Consider the following 21,785-nt stretch of genomic DNA (forward strand, 5'->3'; position numbering starts at 1 on the left):
GAATCTGGTGCTGCAGACTACCATGTTTCGGGCCCCGGCGAAGTCGATCAGCCTCTGTCCGTTACCGGATGTTTCGTTGTGCAGGCTGAATTTTCCTACTGTGGGACCAAAAATTCCCTCCTTGCCTACCCTGGCGTTGAAGTCGCCAAGCACGATTTTTATGTCGTGGCGGGGGCAGCGCTCATAGGAACGTTCCAAGCGCTCATAGAAGGAATCTTTGGTCGCATCGTCCTTCTCTTCCGTCGGGGCGTGGGCGCAAATTAGCGATATGTTGAAAAAACGGGCTTTGATGCGGATTGTTGCGAGACGCTCGTCCACCGGAGTGAACGACAGTACTTGGCGACGAAGTCTCTCTCCCACAACAAATCCGACACCGAATTTGCGCTCCTTTACATGGCAGCTGTAGTAGACGTCGCAAGGTCCTATGGTTTTCTTACCTTGCCCCGTCCATCGCATCTCTTGGATGGCAGTGATGTCAGCCTTTACTCTCACGAGGACATCAACCAGCCGGGCAGAGGCACCTTCCCCATTAAGGGACCGGACATTCCAGGTGCATGCCCTCAAATCATAATCCTTAGTTCGTTTGCAGGGGTCGTCATCAGTATAGGGAGGTCTCATCCGAGGCTTTTTTACACTTTTCATTGGGGGCGATTTTTAAGTGGCGGGTCCCAAACCCAACGCACAACCAGCTATCCTGGAATCGAAACATATTACTTCTCAATAAAAACACTATAAGAATCATGTGGGTTCCTGGCCATTCTAGGATACCAGGAAATGTGTATGCTGACAACAGGGCTAAAGAAGCCGGCCATGAACCATTACATTTTAGTGATGATATTACTAACAAAGACATTCGAAAGCTGGTACAAGAGCATTTGCATAAATTTTACGCAAGTAATTGGAATACCTTTCAGCACCCTTATAAGAAATACAATCCCACCCTAGCGAAACCTTTATATCCCTCTAATATAGCCTGTCAAACTTTAAAAAAATTCACACGACTCAGGATTGGCCATTCAATATCTACTCACGCTCATTTGCTAAATGGTTCGCCCAAACCACTCTGTCCTCACTGCAACTCCATCGATTACTCAACCCTTCATACTCTTGACTACTGCCAAAAATGGGAGGAATGTAGAAATGCGATGTTTCCTAACTGCAAGCCCACTGATTTATTAAAAAACACAGATATTAATAGTATTTCCTTAATTTGTAAATTCATTTCACAAACTAGATTAAGTTATAGATCATTAAGCTCTGAACAAGCCATATAATCCATAACAGCTATTCCTAACACTCACCCCAAAAACTATCCTTCCTCTCCACCATAGTTCCTCCTCCCTTAACTTTAACCTCACCCAAAAAAACAAATTAGTATATTAGTATGTATGTATAGTATATAGATACTTAAGTTTGTATTATCATAAGCCGAAGGCCCTGGCAGCCAGCGCTTAGTACTTACGTGTGACAGTTATTTATAATTGTTACTCTTGTAAAAATAAATAAATAATAAAATAATATTATGCTAATACGCATACGAGTGCCTATGTATATGTTTGAAAGGCATTTGAGTTGTGCAAACCTACGTGACCTAGGAATACGCTCAGCATACAATTATTGTTGCGCGTACACTTGGTTTTATGACTGAATTTAAATGCTTCTTTGACAAAAAAGGATACAAATGATAACAGCACTAAAATATGCACCGAATTCTATTAAATTAAAATTAGGTTAATAACAAAAGTAAAATCTTGGTTGTCAATGGTGGCACTTAGTACTACTTTTAATTTTTTCTTTATTTAAGTTTCAGTACTAAATGACTAAAAATAAAGCTAGAAAAAAGTAGAGCGTTCGAGACACCTTTCTGATAGTATTTTAATATTATTTAAGACAAATTATTTATACATTATGTGCTCGTACATATGTATGTATAAATTTAATGTGAACCGTTGAGTTTCTTATATGACAAAAAGTATTTTTTCCTTTTTTTATGTTATTTACTGAGCATTTCCTATTTTATTTTACATATGTAAAATGTATGTGCTGGGCTGATTTTAATCTCGCCTTGCTCATACTTAATTTGTATTCTGTCAGTATGTTCAGCTGTATGTAGCTTTTGCCTGCCACAGCTGAGTAACCAACATTTTATTACAATATTTCGGTACTTAATTAAAACTCTGCAGTTTTATATGACTTTCGACATTTACTGCTGTAAAATTGTTTACTGTGAAACGGACGAAGACAAAACTAGATATAGTGGAAATAGCTTTAAAAAGAAAAAAGGTTTACCACGAAAACTGTGGAAAATACAATATTTGCATCTATTTTATAATTCATAGAATTTCGTTTTAGTCTTTAAACCATTTACTTAAATCAGCAAATATCCTTTAACAATCCATTTCCTCATGAGCTTTTGAAAAGGAAATTTATTTCCAAAATAGATTAAACATTTTTATAAACCTCACTAAATCAGCACTATCACTGAGCTAATATAATGATGATGATATGCTGGTGCACATTAAGTTAAGTTTAAATAAGAAATCTCGCTACTTAACCCTTGCACTCCCATCATCAGTCATCAACGCAAACTTCAGAACCTACGTCATACAATTTTTTTTTCAATTCATTTATTTTCCTTTATCAAAATGAACCTTTCCTCATTTGAGGTTGCAAAACCTTACATACCAGAGGGACAAAATGACTTAAATATAATATTTAAAGATAATACTACGTAATAAGTAATGTAATTTGATTCAAGCTTAGATAAAAATAGAGATTTAGATGCACCGAGCATAATTTAAATAATTACTCCATTCAGATGGTTTGTTTAAAGCATTTTGTAATAACGCAATATCCGAGATGCAGGTAGGTCTGCTGAAAACAATCAAATCATCTCCTTAGAGCAGAAGTTTAGGGTGGTTAAAACAGAAGCGAATGTCATTTGTAAAAAGCACAAATAATAACGCTCCAAGAATGCTCCCTGAGGCACACTTAAGGTTTGATTTGATATCACCAATTTCGACATATGAAGTTCGGTTTGAGAGGTAGGACCTTAACCAAAAAAGGAAATCAGCATCGAAGATTTTGGAAAAATCTATGTAGGCAACATTCAGGTTAGTAACCCTAGTACGCCCACTGGCAAAGCCATATTGATGTTGATTAATTATTGCTTTCACAAATTAGTACATTTCATCTTTCACCATCTTTTCCAAATGCTTTGTGCCAGTGGTGAGTTTAGATATAAATAAACTCGAAGAGAGCCCGTCTAAATTACACTTCATTGATGAGTGAATGGAAGAAACACCATTGATAACATCCTAGTTAGATAGGAACAGTCATGCAAATGGTAGAGCGTGGAAAGAATCAAGACTTTGCAATTTAAGGCTATTGCACTATCGTCGATAAAGTTTGCCTTAAAGAAATCTTCAAAAGAGTTTACGGTGTCAGATAGACTCTAAGAATGCCTACCGGCAAATGTTACGCAAGTACGAATATCTGTGCAACTTTTCTTTGAGCGATATAATTCCGAAAAACTTTTGTGTCTGATTTTAATATGAATATACACACTACTATTGATGGATTTGTAGTGATTAAAATGCTTGTTCCTTTGATTTATCACCTTTTTAAGATCCGTGGTGCCCCAGGGGAGCTTATAAATTCATGGAGGTCGAAGGCAAAAGCTACTTCAAAATATTTCGAAGATATTTTTCTGTATATATATATATATATACTAGGGCGGGTCGATTTAAAAATCGCTCATTGCTCTGTGAAAATCGTATTCTAGGGATCAAAATAAGAAACTTTGCCGAAAGAACCATACCTCTAAAACGAATTCTGATGTCCCCCAATTTGGGTCGAACGAAAGATCCAACTAACTTTGCACGGCCGATCCACCCATGCCAGTGGCACACCTCCTGGAACTCCCCTGAGGGGTTCCCCCTTTACATGAGAAAAGAAACTAAAAAGTTCGACCCAAATTGGAGGACATCAGAATTCGTTTTAGAGGCATGGTTCCTTCGGCAAAGTTTCTTATTTTGATCCCTAGAATATGATTTTTGCAGAGCAATGGGCGATTTTTTTGCCTCCCCACAAATCGACCTGGCCTAATATAATATATACATATAAGTATTTGGCATATTTTTATAGTTTTGTATTTTGACCAAATAAATCTAATATAGAATTGCGTGCTGTTTCTTTTGATACATAAATTTCATATATTATTTTTTGTTACGCAATACTTTGCACGACCATCGGTTATTAACCCCTTTTATTACCAATGCAGACATGTGCGCGAAGCAACCGGAATCAATGTCGACATGCGTATAGGTATTCACACTGGTAATGTTCTTTGTGGTGTCCTTGGTTTACGGAAGTGGCAATTTGACGTTTGGAGCGATGATGTTACGTTGGCGAACCACATGGAAAGTGGCGGTGTAGCGGGGTAAGTTAAATATAAGAAAATAAAGTTGGTATGCTAAAGTATATGCATGAGGAAACATAAGAATAAAGCAAATAAAAATTTGGGGCTGTTGCATACTATTGCCGACATAGAGGAATACTATTTCAACTGCCAATGAGGGTACACGTGTCTGTGAGTGAGCGGGCTGCCCGAATTGATCACACGAATCCATTGGTTATAATTATTATCATTATAAAATAGTTACAGTGTGCCTTGATATCGTTTATCACAAGGGACGGATTTGATTTTCGTCCAAGTGTGCCCTCTCTCTGGGCAGCTACTTTAACCGAATTTTGATGTCGTTCCACAAATTAACACGATTACCAAATATATTTTAAATTCTTGCAGAGAAATGCTGGCTATTAAGAAAACTGTTTTTATTATGTGTATTTAAGGTATATGGCAATAAGACAGCCTTATTATATCAGAAATATTTAACGATATGTATGGTCAAATCATTAATCATAAATTTTACTGAATATGCCTTTATATCCATTATATGCATGTATGTATGTATGTGCATACAGTTGCTCACAAAATTGGGTGTGCTGCACTATGCATTTTTTTGATACATTAGATTTAATAGCAAACTCATTAGTAAATAAAGGTGAGTTTTACTTATTTATTCCACCACTTGTATATTTTACACGATAGTAGAGAAAATCAAATACAATTCGTACAAAAACTTATTGAGTACAGTTCGCTATGTATGTACTCGTAACATTAGAAAAGCCTTCAAAGTTGTTTTATTTTTTTTTTAATATTTATCGTAAAACTTACTTGGATCATTTGCAAAATGTCGTGTCAGAGGAATGAAGTCTCTAGCGAGATGAAAATTTTAATTATAAAATTGTATTATAGAAATAAATTATGCCAAGATATTGGTGATATTGTTGGATGATCACATTCCACATTCTGGAGAAAAACAGTAACAAAATGTGATGAACGAAATAATGACCCAAAAGTTCAAATGAATCCACAAACAAATTTATCGAAATTAACAAGAAGTAGCTCAGCCCCTGCGGCTCACAACGGACCCATTTTGTGGTCTAGTGGCATTGCTGTTCCTATGTGTGATGCGACTGTCAAACCTAACCTAACCTTTTCGAAAGTTGTAAATAAGCCAATATCTGCCGAAACATTTTGACATGTTATACGAAAAAAAAAAAAATTAATAAAAAAAAACTTTGAAAACATAACAAAACAGCCCCAACATAACAAGATTCCCAGGGATTCCAATGTTACGGACGAGACAGACGGAAGCTAAATTTTGTAGAGAAAATCCAATCTAGACTCAGAGGCCTGACATGAACTACATATATTGAGCATCTAAAGAGGAACTGAAAATAAATTAAACAAACAAAGAAATTCTCAAAACTACGGTTACTAAGGTTTGGGACGACGTACTGTCATCGTTTACCACAAAAATTGGTGGAATCCATGTCCAGGCGAATGCAAACTGCAGTGGCTAGAGGAGGTAGCTCTACAATTTCGATTCGTATTAAAAATAAATATAATGCATTACAAACTTGAAGTATTTCTATTAAGTTTTGAAAAGTTATTCTTATTACTATAAAACTAGTTTAAGACTAGTATTGTAAATTCCTAATTTGATGTGCAAGTAATATACATCCGTAATAATTAAGTAAGAAAATATAAATTATGATTTGCTGGTATGGAGCACTATGTGCTCATTGAAAACACTAAGTTATTTTTTAAGTGCTATGCGCTGTTGGTTTATCAAAGAGCTAATTACAACTGAGGACTTAAAAATAATTTCACCTTCTTATATGTCCCTAATCTTGGCACAATTCGGGGACGGTGTAGCTGTTGGTGTAGCTCGCGCTGACGCTGTTGTTGTGGCCGTTTCCGCTGGCATTGTTGGTTCAGGTTGCGCTTACGTTGTTGTTGTAGCATTCACGCTGGCCTTCTTGGTTCAGGTTGCGCTTGTAGCATTCGCAGGTAAACTTGGATTCATGAGGTGTGGGAATACGGTGACGCGAGCAGTTCACGCGCTTGCATTTTGGCAGAATTCCTAAGCTATCGTCTGCTCTGCAGCAAAGGGTTTCACGTGCCACGGTGGTGAGGGTTTTCATGTGTTATCCCCTGGTTTGAAAATTCGTGTCTCTTTATCCTTATTGACGGTTTTCAACTTACTTTCCTGAGCTTTTATTAATTTTGCTTTAATTTCTGTTCTAAGATTAGTGGGCATGGAAGAAATTAACTCGATTGGTTTCCATCCGGTTACCGAGTGAATAGATCTATTATATTTCGAAGTAGCAAGAAGGATTAGTTCGTCAGAGCCGTTTATAGCCTGTTCTAATTTAGTGCATCTAGCAATTTCCGTAAGAGTGCTATGGAATCTTTCTACTTGCCCATTGGTTACGCTATGGAAAGGCGGAGTTGTAAAAATTTCTGCACCAAAATGGTCCTTAAGAAGGGACCGTACAGTCTGGGAATTAAGAGATTTTTCATTATCGAATGTAATATTTTTTGGATTTTCAAAACAATTTAGGATAAGTTGTAAAGCCTGTTTGACGTCGACAATGGAATAACAATGGCAAATTTTGAGAATTTGTCTACACAGGTTAAAAAATGATGTTGAGTGGAATAGATATCTATATGCAACATTTCCCCATGGCGGGAGGGTACCGGAGTCTTTCCCATTTCTGGATTAACCGGATGTCGTTGGTACTTTGCCTCTTTACAAATTCTGCAATTTAATGTAATTTCTTTTAACTTTTTGCGCATTTTTGGAAAATAGTAATCATTTAAAACTTGCTTTAAGTTTTCTCGAACAGAACGGTGGGCTCTAGTGTGCTCCATCATAAGAATTTCATTCTGGTTGTCCTCGTTAAAAATGTCATCTACCCTTTTCGCAGTATAGCGAAATTTTACTGGAATTTCCTTGCAATTTCATTTTGAATTTTTCCTAAAGTCGGTAAATCGCAATGAATAGCGTTTACAACGTCAGGATTAACGCATTCGCCGACTAACGTCAAAATATCCCGCAATGTTTTAAATATTATATAATTTGATGTCTTATCCTTGATTTGAAAATAATTTTCGTAAATTTTGGTGAGGTATTTCCTTTTTCTAGAATTATTTGGTTCCGGAATGAGTTCACTGGGGCTTCGACTGCTGGAATTACCTCCGATAAAGACTCTTCACTATGCATCGTGACAGATGAAGAATCTTTGGAATGCTCTACAGCATTTATGTGCTGCCGGGACAATGCATCGACAACAAGATTATCCTTGCCGGGTTTGTAAAAAAACTTAGGTGAAAATTCCTCAACAAATGCTCTACAACGCTTTGTATTTGGATTCTTATCTGAAACAGCAAAGGTTAGGGGCTGATGGTCCGTAAAAATATCCAAATGCCTTACCCCATACAAATAATTTCGAAGTTTTTGAACAGCCCACACAATTGCTAAAAGTTCTCTTCCATTAGTTGCATAATGCTCTTCGGTAGATGATAACGTTCTCGAAATCATAGTAATTGGTCTACCTCCCTGCGATAACACTGCTCTAATAGCATGTGCTGACGCATCTGTTGTCACATCAAAAGGTTGATTATGATCAGGATACAAGAGAAGCACATCCTCTGAGGACAAAATCTTCTTTACTTTCTCAAAAGATAACAATGCATCGTTGTCCAATTTAATTTTTACATTTTTTCATTGATTAGCCCCTATGTGGCCATTTTCTCCTCTTAAATACTTCGTGAGGGGTTTTACTATAGAAGCATAATCTTTAACAAATTTTCCATAGTATCCTTATAATCCTAAAAACGTTCGCAAACCCGAAGAGTGCTAGAAGTTTGATAATTTATTATTTGACATTTTGATGCCTTCTTTCGAAACAATAAAACCTAAAAATTAAACTTTCTTTCTCATAACCTTAGATTTTTCCATTGAAACCCGCATATTTGCTTCATAAAGTCTTGTTAGGATTCTTTCTATATCTTTATAGTGTTGTTCCTCGTTGTTAGAGAAAATAATCACATCGTCGATGTAGACATGACAGCATTTCCCGATTTCGTCTGAAAATTTGAAAAATTCCGGGGCATTTTTCAAGCCAAACGGAAGTCTACAAAACTCATACTTCCCATTGTTTACAGGAAATGCCGTTTTTCCCCTATCCTTTTCTGCTAATATGATTTGATGAAAGCTTGATTTTAAAACTAGAGTAGTGAAAATTTCAGACTTTCCCATATTTGTCAAAATTACTGAAGTATCAGGAATGGGGTACCTGTCGCTAGTTGTTTTTGCATTTAACTTCCGAAAGTCAATTACCATACGCTTTTTCTTTTTACCGTCTTCATTTACTCCTTTTTTATCGGCAACCCATATGGGGTTATTGTAGGGCGATCGAGATGGGCTATAATGCCATCTCGTAATAAGCTTAATACTTCTTCATTTACAAATTCCGAAGCTGCCATTGGATATGGATATGATTTTGAATAAACCGGCTCGTTATCCGCTGTCCTTATTGTAGCAATTATGTTGGTATTATATGGCAGTGCTTCGTTTGCATTGGCAAACACATCCGCGTGTTTCTCCAAAATCTCCAAAATCCTTTCATTTCTTCCCTTATGTGTTATAACATTATTTACGTCAGGGCAGTGAAAATATTGTAAATTTTCCTTTTCCTTGCCGTATAGGAGCATACCTTTTTTTATATCAAGTATGGAATTAATTTCTTTGAGTAAATCAAAACCGATAATCCCATCAAACGTCTGCAGTGATGGAAGGATAAAAAATTAGGCATTTTTGCCAAAAATATTTATGGTGCATTTTTGTTTAATTTCATCGCAACCATGGATGGCTTTGACCTTGAAAGAGTGTGCGACATTCTTAACTCCTTTCAGTCCATTCATTTTTTTAATATAACTTTTCGACGCACCGGTGTCAATTAAAAACTTTAATGTTTTCCCTCCCAGTGTTCTGCTAATGTAGGGTGAGAGGGACTTTGTCCTAAAAAAGTCACCTCGCTTTCTGGTTGAAGCTCACCATATTCACAATGGTCATCATAAAATTGTCAACTTGACTAAGGTTATTTATCCTTTGCATTTTAGGAGCGTGCTGCCTATCACTCCCGCGTTGCCTTTTGGTTGCTTCTCTTAGCTGAAACTGTTGATTATTGTTGGATATAGGCCTTTGGTTAGAGTCTGGCTGACGAATTCTGTGAGAGTCCTGCTCGGCTCTCCAGTTTGGGTTATGATTTGTGCTCTGTCTAAAGTGAGAGAGAGTTGGATCGATATCCATAGGGACTACCCTCTGTGAAGGCTGTCGATTAACCTGCCTATAGTGAGGAGAATGGTGCGGAGCAATTGTTCTTCCGCCGTTTTGTCCATTCTGGGCAGTTATATTTTTGCTGGAGAAAGAATTTGCAAAAGAATATCTGGCATGATTCGCCTCTAGTTTTTGGGCCAATGCTAAGGCACTAGGCATGTCCTTGGGCTGCGAGGAAAACATAATGTCACTCATTGGTATTATAATCCGTAACTGTTCTTCATTCATTTTTGATGTTTGTGGATGAGTACAAAATACAACAATATCAATAGTTACTTTAAAATTAGTGCAAAATTCGTTACTGTTTGCTTCTCTTTTTTTTTTATTATTATTATCAAATTCTTTTCTCAAAATTTTTCTCTTGTAAGGTCTAATAGAGAAGTTTACATTCTTAACATTTTTTCTGTAAATTCTTTCAAACTTTGAATTACATATTTTGTTTTGTGTTTTTGTCTTACAAAAATGAAAGATATTTAACTGTTTCAAAATTTTAATTTCTTTTAAAAAGGTAGCACGATTTTTGATTTCGTATTTAATTCTTTTTCCTTTCCTTTCGTTTACAAATTTGTGGATTTTAATTTCTTTTATAAATTTTCCTCGTTCCAGGATTAATTTAATCCTTTTCCTTCCATTTACTTTTACTACTTTAAAGAATTTCATCCGTTTCGGTCTTTCTCGTAACATTATCCTGCGACCGGGAACTTTGATTTGTTTCCCTTTTTTGTTTTACAATATCACAATATCAATAGTTTCTTAAAACTCTAAAATTCTATTCTTGATCACTGTGTACTTACATGCATAGGTGGTTCGTCATGTTCCTCGGCTGGTTTGTTTTAACGTTGGGCTGGTTTGTTTTAACGTTGGGCTGGTTTGTTCTAACGTTGGGCTGGTTTGTTTTAACGTTGGGCGCCAAATATGGTTTGCTGGTATGGAGCACTATGTGCTCATTGAAACAAACTATTACTGTGGTTATTGAGCACTATGTGCTCATTGAAAACACTAAGTTATTTTTTAAGCGCTATGCGCTGTTGATTTATCAAAGAGCTAATTACAACTGAGGACTTAAGAATAATTTCACCTACTTATATGTCCCTAATCTTGGCACAATTCGGGGACGGTGTAGCTGTTGGTGTAGCTCGCGCTGACGTTGTTGTTGTGGACGTTTCCGCTGGCATTGTTGGTGCAGGTTGCGCTAACGTTGTTGTTGTAGCATTCGCGCTGGCCTTCTTGGTTCAGGTTGCGCTTGTAGCATTCGCAGGTAAACTTGGATTCATGAGGTGTGGGAATACGGTGACGCGAGCAGTTCACGCGCTTGCATTTTGGCAGAATTCCTAAGCTATCGTCTGCTCTGCAGCAAAGGGTTTCACGTGTCACGGTGGTGAAGGTTTTCATGTGTTAACTTATACCTATAGGCCCCAGCATCTAGCGTGCCATAATATTTTATATTATATTTCACCAATTAATAGTAATAATACAAGTTATAATAATAATATTCTTATTAAAGTTTTCCATTGTCGCATGCTTTTCTCTCGTAAATGGGGTATACACTCATTTTGTTAGCAACTGTATAAATTTAGAATTAAGCCTCATAAGTACAGGGTTGGCCATATTAAACTGACCCATTGAGTAACCCTATAACTTTTAACTGTAATTTCAGATCAGCTAATGACATACCGCGTTGGAAGCGTCAGTCGAAGGAGATTTATACCATGAAACAGTACACCCCAATAGAACGCGCTGAAATTGTTCAGCTGTACATTCAAAATTCCTTCTCGATTGTAAAAACGCAACGTGCGTGGAGAAAAAAAAATAAAGTGAAAAGTGCGCCGTCAAAGAACGCAATCAAGCAAATGCACAAAAGATTTTTGTCTTCCGGCACTGTGGCTAATACCCGACGTCCAAATAAAAAGCGGCCAAGACGATCTAACGAAAATATCGCGGCCGTACGAGCCAGTATCGAGTCATCGCTGCGAACGTCAGGTAATCGTCGTTCTGCTCAGTTGGACATCCCTCGGACCACTCTACGACGTATCATTCGTTTGGATTTGGGGATATTCCAATCAACAACTGTTGCCGGCCGATAAGCCTCGTCGCTTGGAATATGCCAATTTTGTCGTCCGAATGGCCCAAACTGATGAGGATTTTTGGCATCAAATCATTATGAGTGATGAGGCCCATTTCTCCTTGAACGGAACCGTAAATAAGCAAAATTGCCGTTTCTACGCCACTAAAAACCCTCAAATTATTGAAGAGGTACCTCTCCACGACCAAAAAGTTACAGTCTGGTGTGGCATTTGCGCTGATATGGTCATTGGGCCGTTCTTCTTTGAAAATGGTCAACACCAACCATTGACCGTCAATCAAGAGCGGTATCGGGCCATGATAACCGATTTTGTGATGCCGATTGTTCGTGAAAATGGTATGGAGCACTTCTGGTTTCAGCAAGATGGCGCACCACCACACACAGCACGAGCCACCGTCAACTTATTGAAGACTTTGTTCCCTGGCCGTTTGATATCAAAAAGCGGCGATTTTGACTGGCCGCCACGATCACCGGATTTGACGCCACCGGACTTTTTTCTTTGGGGCTATTTGAAATCTAAGGTTTACGTCAACAAGCCAAAGACACTAGGCGCACTTAAGGCCAATATCCGACGGGAAATAGCCGCCATATCGGCCGAGACGCTGGCCAAAACTATGGAAAACGCCGAAAAACGGGCACATTGCGCTATACGAGCTAAGGGCGACCACTTGCGCGATATCATATTCAAAAAGTGATGTAAACGAATCTCCTTGAACTAAATTAAATGTTTTTCACAATGAAACACAAAAAAATGTTTCTTTTTCCATATTTTTTTAATAATCACATGGGTCAGTTTAATATGGCCAACCCTGTAAACAATGCAACCAAATAACAATATTGTACTTAGCCTTAAAATATTCCCATTGAGGAAACTAAAGATTCCTGTTTTTGCCATTTATTCGTTCCAGGCGAGTTCACATCACTAAACAGACTTTACAGTTCCTTGGAGACAAATTCGAAGTAGAAGAGGGAAATGGCGCCAGTCGAGACAGTTACTTGGCAGATCATAAAATCGAAACATATCTAATTGTGCCCCAAAAGGTATGCAGTAGAAAGTATTGTACTTCTAGTTTTCGAATACAAATGTACATATTAGAGAATATTGAAATCGCTATTTATTTATTACAGGGAAAACACATTTGAATTTGATTTTCTCTCAAAGATTGTTTTTATAGTGTACACGTGTGAGAATACTAATTCGAAGACTGTGGTACTCATAACTAACTTCTAGCCAATAGAATTTAGAAAAATACCTCTCTTCAATTATTTAAGTACAGTTTCGATTGAGATACGCCTCCGCTTTATGCAACTTTTTTTAGATGGGAAATATCGTAATTATGAACTGAGTTTGTGTATGCACATACATATTACAGCTTATGAAAAAAACCAAAAATGGATCGATATGGGATGCTAGGGTCGAAATATTTAAAACAAACGTATTTATGGTGATATTTTATCTATGTATACTCAAATGATATACATATGTATAAGTTAAGTTAGGTTAGGGGAGGGTGTAGAAATATCGAGACCATTTTGGGGCAAGTCTGAGGAGCACGCATGTGATGGGGAGCTTGGCATTGCCGAGCAAATTAAGCAGAATGTATTTATATAAATTTCCTATTAATCAATTTTTATTATTATTTATTTGTTTTATTTTTAATTTATTTGTACAGAAAATTAAATATTTTACAAATACAATTTATAATTTTTAATTTGATTATGTTTAATAGAAAACTACTTATCCACATGGAGTTCCACAAGTGATCGAGATCACTTCTTCTGCAGAAGCGCAGCCTAACGATTGCGATGTCACAGAAAGACTTTTACCCAACCCCGCCCCTACAAGCATCTCTAACGTAAATTTAGCATTGGCAAGTGGGCAGAAGTCACCAAATCAAGAAGATACACTTTCTACTGGAGCTATTAGCGGCATTAGTTGTGGGGTTTTGCCACTTGAGCGTGGAAAACTGTCCCCATCATCCACAAACAGCCAAGACCCAATGATAACCACATCTATGTCTATTAAAGAACTGTCGGAAGACGATGAAGACGATACGGTAGAGCAATCGTCCAATCCACTAGGGCAGAAAAAGCACCGTGGCAGTGCCGATTCGAACACGGCCTTGGAAGAAACGCAAACTACAGGCGCTAAATCATCGTTGTCATTGCCAAATGCATATTTAATGAGTGGGAATCCATGCAATGGTGGTACGACAGAACCAGGTTGCAATGCCAATCACGCCGCTTTAACTAATTCAACGGCTACAACAGCAGCTACGAGCAACAATTTGGTAGTCGCTGAGGGACCAGAAAAGATACGACGCAAACTCTCGGTGCAAGGTAAGACCTGAATAGGATCTGAGAGACCCAAATCCAAAGTACCACCGTGTAACTCTTCAATTCCTCTTATTTATCTTGTACATTGTTTTCTGTAAGCTTCACCATACGACCGAGATTAAGAATTTCAAATTTTCTAGGTGTCTATTTCTTGCAACTTCTGACAAATGTAAAACTTCACTTACGGTATGCTAATGTATTAATGTGGTTTTTGTAGGTCTTATCTCTTTCGCGGACAGAAGGCGTTCCTCGGGCGCCTTTTCAGAGAGTCGGAAACTGTCCATCCACAGCGGTGAGAGTTTCCGCAGCCACGTTGGTAAGTAACAGAAAATATTAATGTAGAAAAGATAACGAAATTCATATCAAACTGTACATTTATTACACAAAAAATAACGAATGCGTTACCTACGTGCGAGTACCATTTGTGAGCCAATAGTCGGACGAAAAGACGGTCGCTGAGGCCGACTGGACTTGTTAATGGGGACTGATCAATTAGTCCCGGTTGGGAAGTTTTGTATTGTATGGGCTTCCATTTGTAGGACGATATCAAGACGCACACTGCACCGGAAAAGAAGCTCAAGCAAATACCTATCAAAATATGTGGGCGCCATTGAGTACCACGAAAGAAAACGATAGTTTAATAATATTGTCCGCATATATATTGACTTTTTAAGGCAATCTGATACTAAAATAGTAAATAATAAAGCTTGTTGTCGCATGCATTTGTATGTATCGAATGATTACCTGTGTATATTTGAAGGTCTATGACGGCTGCTTCTTCCAATTTCAGGACATGTTACGCGCAATCGTCCATCCTCCAAAATGACCAAGTACGTGGAATGCTGGGGTGCGGACAAACCTTTTGCTAACATCGCAGAATCGAAACTAGTCAAAAATATAGGACTAGCGGTACGTATGTAAACATATTGGTAAATCATACACAACATTCAAGCATAATTCAGTAGTAGTAAGTAGAGAGAGTAACTATGTGTGTATGGCGTGTGTGTGTTTGCAAGCACACAAAACAAATTTACTGCCATCCGAAATTGCTAACTCACCAGCATAATTCAATTTAAAGTAAAATTTCGAATCAATTTAAGCACCAAGAGATGCAGGCAAACTTTTGCTATCCGACCCCCCACTTTACGGCCAGATGACATACCATTCGTGTATCATTTCTGTTCAGTATTTGCGTCTACTAACAAGATGTGCGTTTGGCAAATGGAATAGACTTTCCTTGAAAGACTTAGAACAATAGCAAACTACTACACTACTACGTACAATTGAGAAAAAACATTAAAATTAATTTAGCTCAACATTCAGCTTTACTCTTTTTAAAAACCCTTTTGATTTATTTTTGCGTTATTGCATGATTTTGTGTATGTTTTACAGAGCATTGCCATGATTGAATCCAATCTATTGCCACCGGAGCGCAAATGTTTCAATTTCAATTTCTTCGGACCTCCTACGGAGCTGAAGCCGTTTACTATGTGGTACCGCAACACCCCGCGCGAGGCAATGTACCGCGCCCAACCAGATACGCATTTCCGCTTTGATTTGATTTGCGCGTTCGTGCTTTTCCTCTCAATTGCCCTCATTCAACTGATAGTTATTGAAAAGTGAGTTTCATTTCAGCAACAACAATACCAATGCCTTACATTTACGGTACCTTCCGAATGGAAAATATAAAGTCTATATCCTTATTTTCAGAAATATTGCATTGATAGGCTCACTAGCTGCCAGTTTCATTTCGCTCGCCCTGTTTCTGTACCTTAGCAACATGCAGGTACCTGAAATTAATTCGTCAACGACAGACCGCAACGGCCCCGGTCAAGTGGTGGCCAGTAGTCGATATCTTAGACTTGCGATATTCATCATAGTGAATATACTAATATCGGCGTGTGCGATATTCAGTGTGGTAAGTGTGAACTTCCGAACTGGAGTGCTCGTATTTGGTGAATAAATAGCAAACCAACATTCTGCCTCGTAGATAAATTTCGTCACCAATATTGAACCGATGAAGTTAGAAAGTAATCTATCCGACTCATCATCATCATCAATATCGAATGGCACATATTTAGCAGATGTCATTTACACGAATCTGCAGATTCCTTTATATAACTCAAATCAGATAGAGAATGCGCCGATTTATATGTTTTGCTGCGCCATTAGCCTGGCAGCAGTTTCTGCATTTCTGCGCTCCGGCTTCATTCTTAAACTGGTTACCATGGTTGTGGCCCTCGTCTGTCAAATTGTCATGCTGAGTTTTAGTGACCTCTACATAGTATTTAATCTGCGCCAAATTAATGCGTAAGTTGGAAAGATATTAAAACAAATTCGTTAATGGGCGCATCGAGGCCACCTATTTGTGTGTTTGTTTTAGCTTGCCAATAGAATTGAAGGGATTCCTTTTATTGCTTCTGGTGATTGCGGTGCTGCACACACTGGACCGTCAGGGCGAATATGTGGCGCGCACAGACTTTTTGTGGAAGGCGAAATTGAAAGTGGAACAGGAAGAAGTGGAAACAATGCGTGGCATCAATAAGGTAAGACAGGCATTTAAGCTAAATTGGATGCAAATCAGTATAATAACACGTGAGTTTTAGATTCTTCTAGAAAATATTTTACCCGCTCACGTGGCCACACATTTTCTTCACCAAGAGCGTTCGACTGAGTTGTATCACGAGAGCTATTCTTGCGTAGCTGTGATGTTTGCTTCGATACCCAATTATAAAGAATTCTACGACGAAACGGATGTCAATAAGCAAGGTCTTGAATGTTTACGATTGTTAAATGAGATTATTTGCGACTTTGATAAGGTAATAACTATGCCATCAGAGCCAGTAGCAGCGAAACATTAAGAAAATTAATTTAAGGCTTATTCCTTTTAGAAGTGAAAACTTCTTTAGAATCGTTGGGAGTGATTTGAGAAAATGTGAAACGAAAAAGCGACACCAAAAAGAAGAAGAAAAAAGATATACGTATATATATGTATGCATAGAAAATGCTTCATTACCAGGCACACAGAAGGATGGCATAAGCAAATTTAAATTTGTGAATTTATATATGTATGTATATATGCGGATATATGTATATATGTTGTGTGTATGTACATATGTGCCTCGCCACAGCAAAACATACGGTAAAATTTCTCAAGAAATCCAGCGCGCATTCATAGGCACAGCATTGCATGTACAGTAGGGCGGGTCGATTTAAAAATCGCTTATTGCTCTATGAAAATCGTATTCTAGGGATCAAAATCAGAAACTTTGCCGAAGAAACCATACCTCTAAAACGAATTCTGATGTCCCCTAATTTCAAAATATCACCATTTTTGGCCTTAACATGAAAAAATCAGCTAAATGGCTATGTTTTTTCTTTATTTTTATTTATTTATAATATTATCTATTTTTTCTCTTAAGAAATTTATTTAGTCAAAACATATGTAAATGAATGAATGTGAGTTATAGAAAAGAAACTAAAAAGTTCGACCCATATTGGGGACATCAGAAATCGTTTTAGAGGTATGGTTCCTTCGGCAAAATGTCTTATTCTGATCCCTAGAATATGATTTTCACAGAGCAATGGGCGATTTTTTGCCTTCCCACAAATCGACCCGGCCTAATGTACAGTAACCTTGAACAGGCAGCTGCGGTTGTCAGCATTTAGAAACATATATTTACATACATATATGAATGCAAACATATTTACGGAGCCGCGGGCACTCGACTTGACAAAAATTGAATATTCGCAAATAATTCTACGCGAAATATTCCAATATTGACTATTTTCGAATTGTCGAGAAAATTAGCATATGGGCGGCTCGTTTTATGAATGAAAGTACTTGCTCTTAGAACTATGAGCTCGAATTTATAAATCAATTTTTTGATGATGAGTTTTTGTTGAACAGTACAATAGTTGAAACTGTTCGGCGCCGCCGCGACTGTTCAGCGCTATGGCAACTAGGATGATGGCCGCTACGCCTGCGCCTATTAATGCATTTTGTTCTTGTAGTCGCTAGGCATAGAATTTTAGCTTTGGACGACATACGCATTTACAGGAATAAAGTGAGTGGCCTGTGTGTGCGGTTGTATGTAGATGCATATGTGTATATTAATAAGCATTGTTTTGCTGGAAGTTCAGAACACAAATATGTATGTACGTACATAGGCTAGGCCATAGTATAGCATACATACATATGTATAAAAAATTCAAACCAAGCGTCCTACGAATGTTTGTGTGTATGTTAGTACGTCTGTGTAATATACGCGCTACGACGCTCATAATAGCAACCGCGTGTGCTGTATTGCGTCCGTATTTTTATATTCGTAAATATTTTCATTTTTAAATGTTTACCGCATTATGCCGAAAAATAATGCAGAAAAGTGTCGTGAATATCGACAGAAAAAAACAACAATTGACACGGTATTTCAAAGATATGTTGACAACATCGAAACCAAAGCATTTGTATCATATTTTAGCTATCATAAGCCTATCATAATCATTTGTTGAAACTGAAAACATTGAGGATGAATAAAATATGAACTTTATAGCAATATTATAATGAACCTATAATTATCCCGCTCCTAATGCTGCCTTTGTCTCATTCTCTCTCAGTTTGTTTTACGGAAGGTTTCACTTCTATCGCGTCTAACCGTTAGACTGGTTTATTTTTCTATTCTCTTATTCTTTCCAGTTGCTTTTGAAGCCAAAATTTAGTGGCATCGAAAAAATCAAAACTATTGCTAGCACCTACATGTGCGCGTCTGGTCTACGACCAGGCAAAGAAGATGGCGCTATGGTAAGAAACATAACTAATTTCAAAATCCATTATTTAGTTTTCTAATCAAATATGTGTGAGATACTTTAAGGCTTATTAACCGTTACAAATTTGCTCTTTATGCCTTAAATGCAGCTGATGCGTAATTTTGCGGTAAGTTTAAAGTAGGAGTTACTTTGTAGTATTCAACGTTGAACTGCAAGTGCCAGGAGGTATTAAGCGAATGTGAGATAAAAGGTGCAATTCACTAATGGACATTTTCAATGGTACAAAAAGTAGGTAACTGTATTTTAAAAGCCCAGTAGGCGCAGGAAGAAAGGTAGCTTAAACCCAAAGATAGCGTGGTATCTGGAACATTCTGTAATGACTGAGTATGAAGCAAGTTTTTGATGGGTTCTTGCAGTCATCAGAAGTAAAGCTGATTACCATTACTTTAGCCACCATATCAATCACCTTTTGCTTAACATTGGCGCACTCACATAGCCACTGGCTGGCTCTAATTTCTAAACAATTGTGCAGCCGAAACCGTAGATCTCTACTTACAACGTTAAACATTAAATTCTGGCTTGGGCTAACCGTGTCAGCTGCAGAAAATATATTCTCATAATTCTCATATATTTACCAACATATTTTTTATTTCTCTGTAAGCATAATAGTTCCTACCTAACTTACCAAGCCATTTTGTTCCTTTTCGCTTATATAATTCGCTGATGGTGTTGGATGGCATATTCTATTACTTGGTGGTTGCTTATTTTGATTTGCTTTGTTCTTAACGACATCTTCCGTGCCCAATTCCTTTGCTGCTGCTACCGTCAATACCTGCCTACCTCTGGTTACGTAGGATGAGAAGCGTACTGAAGAGCACAATGTGACCATACTAGTAGAGTTTGCCATCGCTCTGATGTCAATACTGGATTCAATTAATCGTGAATCGTTTCAACGGTTCCGGTTACGTATTGGACTCAACCATGGGCCGGTGATTGCAGGTGTTATTGGAGCACAAAAGCCTCAGTACGACATCTGGAGCAATACAGTTAATGTTGCGTCACGTATGGACTCATGCGGGGCAATGGGGAGGCTGCAGGTAAAGTTGAAATTTTCGCAACTTTAGCAAAAGTATATATAAACATGACCGCATATTTTTCGGCTTCTTTAATTTTTTCCATTTTAAATAGACGACAGAAAATACAGCAAAAATACTGATGTCCGCCGGCTACGAATGCGAATGCCGCGGTCTAACTTATGTCAAAGGAAAAGGCAATCTAGTCACCTATTTTGTAAAGACACAATTCGATGGAAAACTGTAAAATATCGAGAATATGCCCAGGTGCGGATATTAACCAATAAGAAAAATTGCGCGAAACAATAAGAGTTGCTTATAGCGTATTTATTATGAAATGTATTTGTAACTAATTAAAATCCTAGTGGCATATAATATTTACACCCATACATAACTTGATGAACAAAGAGTATACAATACTGAGAATAAAATGAAATAAAAGTAGAGAAAATTTTAAATGCATACAATTTGATGGCAAAATTTGAAGATCGATTTCTTTTTTAATTTCCTGCTTAACTCACTTGTTTAAAATTTTTTTATACAAACGAAACCGACAGTTTTCTACTTTAATACCATAATTGTGTTTTTAGTCATTTGAAATAAGTACAATAAAAACAGGAAATTTGAATTTCTCTTAGTCGGAAAGCTGAAGTGTTATTAATGGGTATAGCTTAAATATTTAAATTCTTGTTATCAAATAAGTTACAAAATCTTTTTATAATATAAATAAACTCTACCCTTATTGTACACCCAAATATCTAATTTAAAGTAAGCCATTGGCAATAAAAAAATTGTATATTTTTTAGAACTAGTCATAATCAATAAAGATATTTTAATAGTCCACGAAATTTACTTTTCGGCACCGTAATGTTATAAATATTTGAATAATTTTCTTGAATGTTGTTTGGCGTATGAAGAGTTCGCGATATTCTCTACCAAACTAACTAAGATTGGGTTTTTTTTAATTCTACGTTATACAAATGATTGAATATATGCAATTGTAAATGAAATAAATCGTAAACAATTTAACAAATTCATACCCACCTATCTAGGCATAAATTGTGAAAGTTATATGTTTGTAGCATTATATTTTAACACATTTATATTAAGTTATAACAGATGCATACAATATTTTAAAATATTTTCTTAATTTGGTGAAATTTCAAATGTCCATACAATATAACGTATGTAGTTAATTCTAAATTTCTTAATACAGCACTGTTATCATTAAGTCTGAGTTGTAAATAAAATTCACATCTATATACTATTTGGTAGTGTAATTCTATTTCGTAAAAAGTTTTATATTTTTATTAAAATAAATGTATAAAATCGAGAACTAAGGCATATTAGAAGAAAGATAAAGGGAGAAAGTTTTGCTGAAAGAGCCTTCATTTTTAGCAGAGCTTTTTGCATACATCTATAAGAAGGCTTTTAATGTTTATACCAAGAGAACCCACTTGTGGAACATCAAGACGCACGCCAGAAATAGGAGGAACAGCTGGACCAAACACCTAACAGAAGTGCACGCGCCAATTATTTTTTATTTTTTAAAAGAGCTCACAACTAGCAATTCCACAATAAAATCATGACCCCCGTGCCTTGCTATTTTGTATCATTTAATTTTTTTTATACAAATTTTTAATACGAGAACGTTGTATCCATATTTCATAACTAAGGCTAAGTTTCAAGTATTCCAAGAAAAATAGCCAATACTGATCAAAATGTTGCAGGCGTAATTAGTGGAATCCAACTGTGCATGCATTTTAATTT

The 21,785-nt window shown here is 36.9% G+C and overlaps 1 protein-coding gene across 5 annotated transcripts in view; it reads left to right on the plus strand.

The window, feature by feature from the left end:
• LOC129243025 (adenylate cyclase type 2) overlaps positions 1–20,564 on the plus strand; it is a 75,100-nt gene extending 54,536 nt beyond the window's left edge. For 4 of the 5 annotated variants that reach the window (XM_054880056.1, XM_054880059.1, XM_054880058.1 and 1 more), the window contains 14 exons: positions 4,283–4,441; positions 12,747–12,879; positions 13,569–14,178; positions 14,393–14,491; positions 14,966–15,084; positions 15,568–15,794; positions 15,886–16,093; positions 16,166–16,485; positions 16,559–16,721; positions 16,782–16,994; positions 18,872–18,976; positions 19,091–19,108; positions 19,797–20,039; positions 20,131–20,564. In XM_054880056.1, coding sequence (XP_054736031.1) covers positions 4,283–4,441; positions 12,747–12,879; positions 13,569–14,178; positions 14,393–14,491; positions 14,966–15,084; positions 15,568–15,794; positions 15,886–16,093; positions 16,166–16,485; positions 16,559–16,721; positions 16,782–16,994; positions 18,872–18,976; positions 19,091–19,108; positions 19,797–20,039; positions 20,131–20,262 — 2,749 coding nt within the window. In that variant the 3' untranslated portion in view covers positions 20,263–20,564. The remainder of the gene's footprint in view (positions 1–4,282; positions 4,442–12,746; positions 12,880–13,568; positions 14,179–14,392; positions 14,492–14,965; positions 15,085–15,567; positions 15,795–15,885; positions 16,094–16,165; positions 16,486–16,558; positions 16,722–16,781; positions 16,995–18,871; positions 18,977–19,090; positions 19,109–19,796; positions 20,040–20,130) is intronic. The other variant, XM_054880061.1, reaches the window with a different exon arrangement.
• Positions 20,565–21,785: the final 1,221 nt, after the last annotated feature.

This window comes from Anastrepha obliqua, chromosome 3 (genome assembly GCF_027943255.1).
Source record: "Anastrepha obliqua isolate idAnaObli1 chromosome 3, idAnaObli1_1.0, whole genome shotgun sequence".
Lineage (NCBI taxonomy): Eukaryota > Metazoa > Arthropoda > Insecta > Diptera > Tephritidae > Anastrepha > Anastrepha obliqua.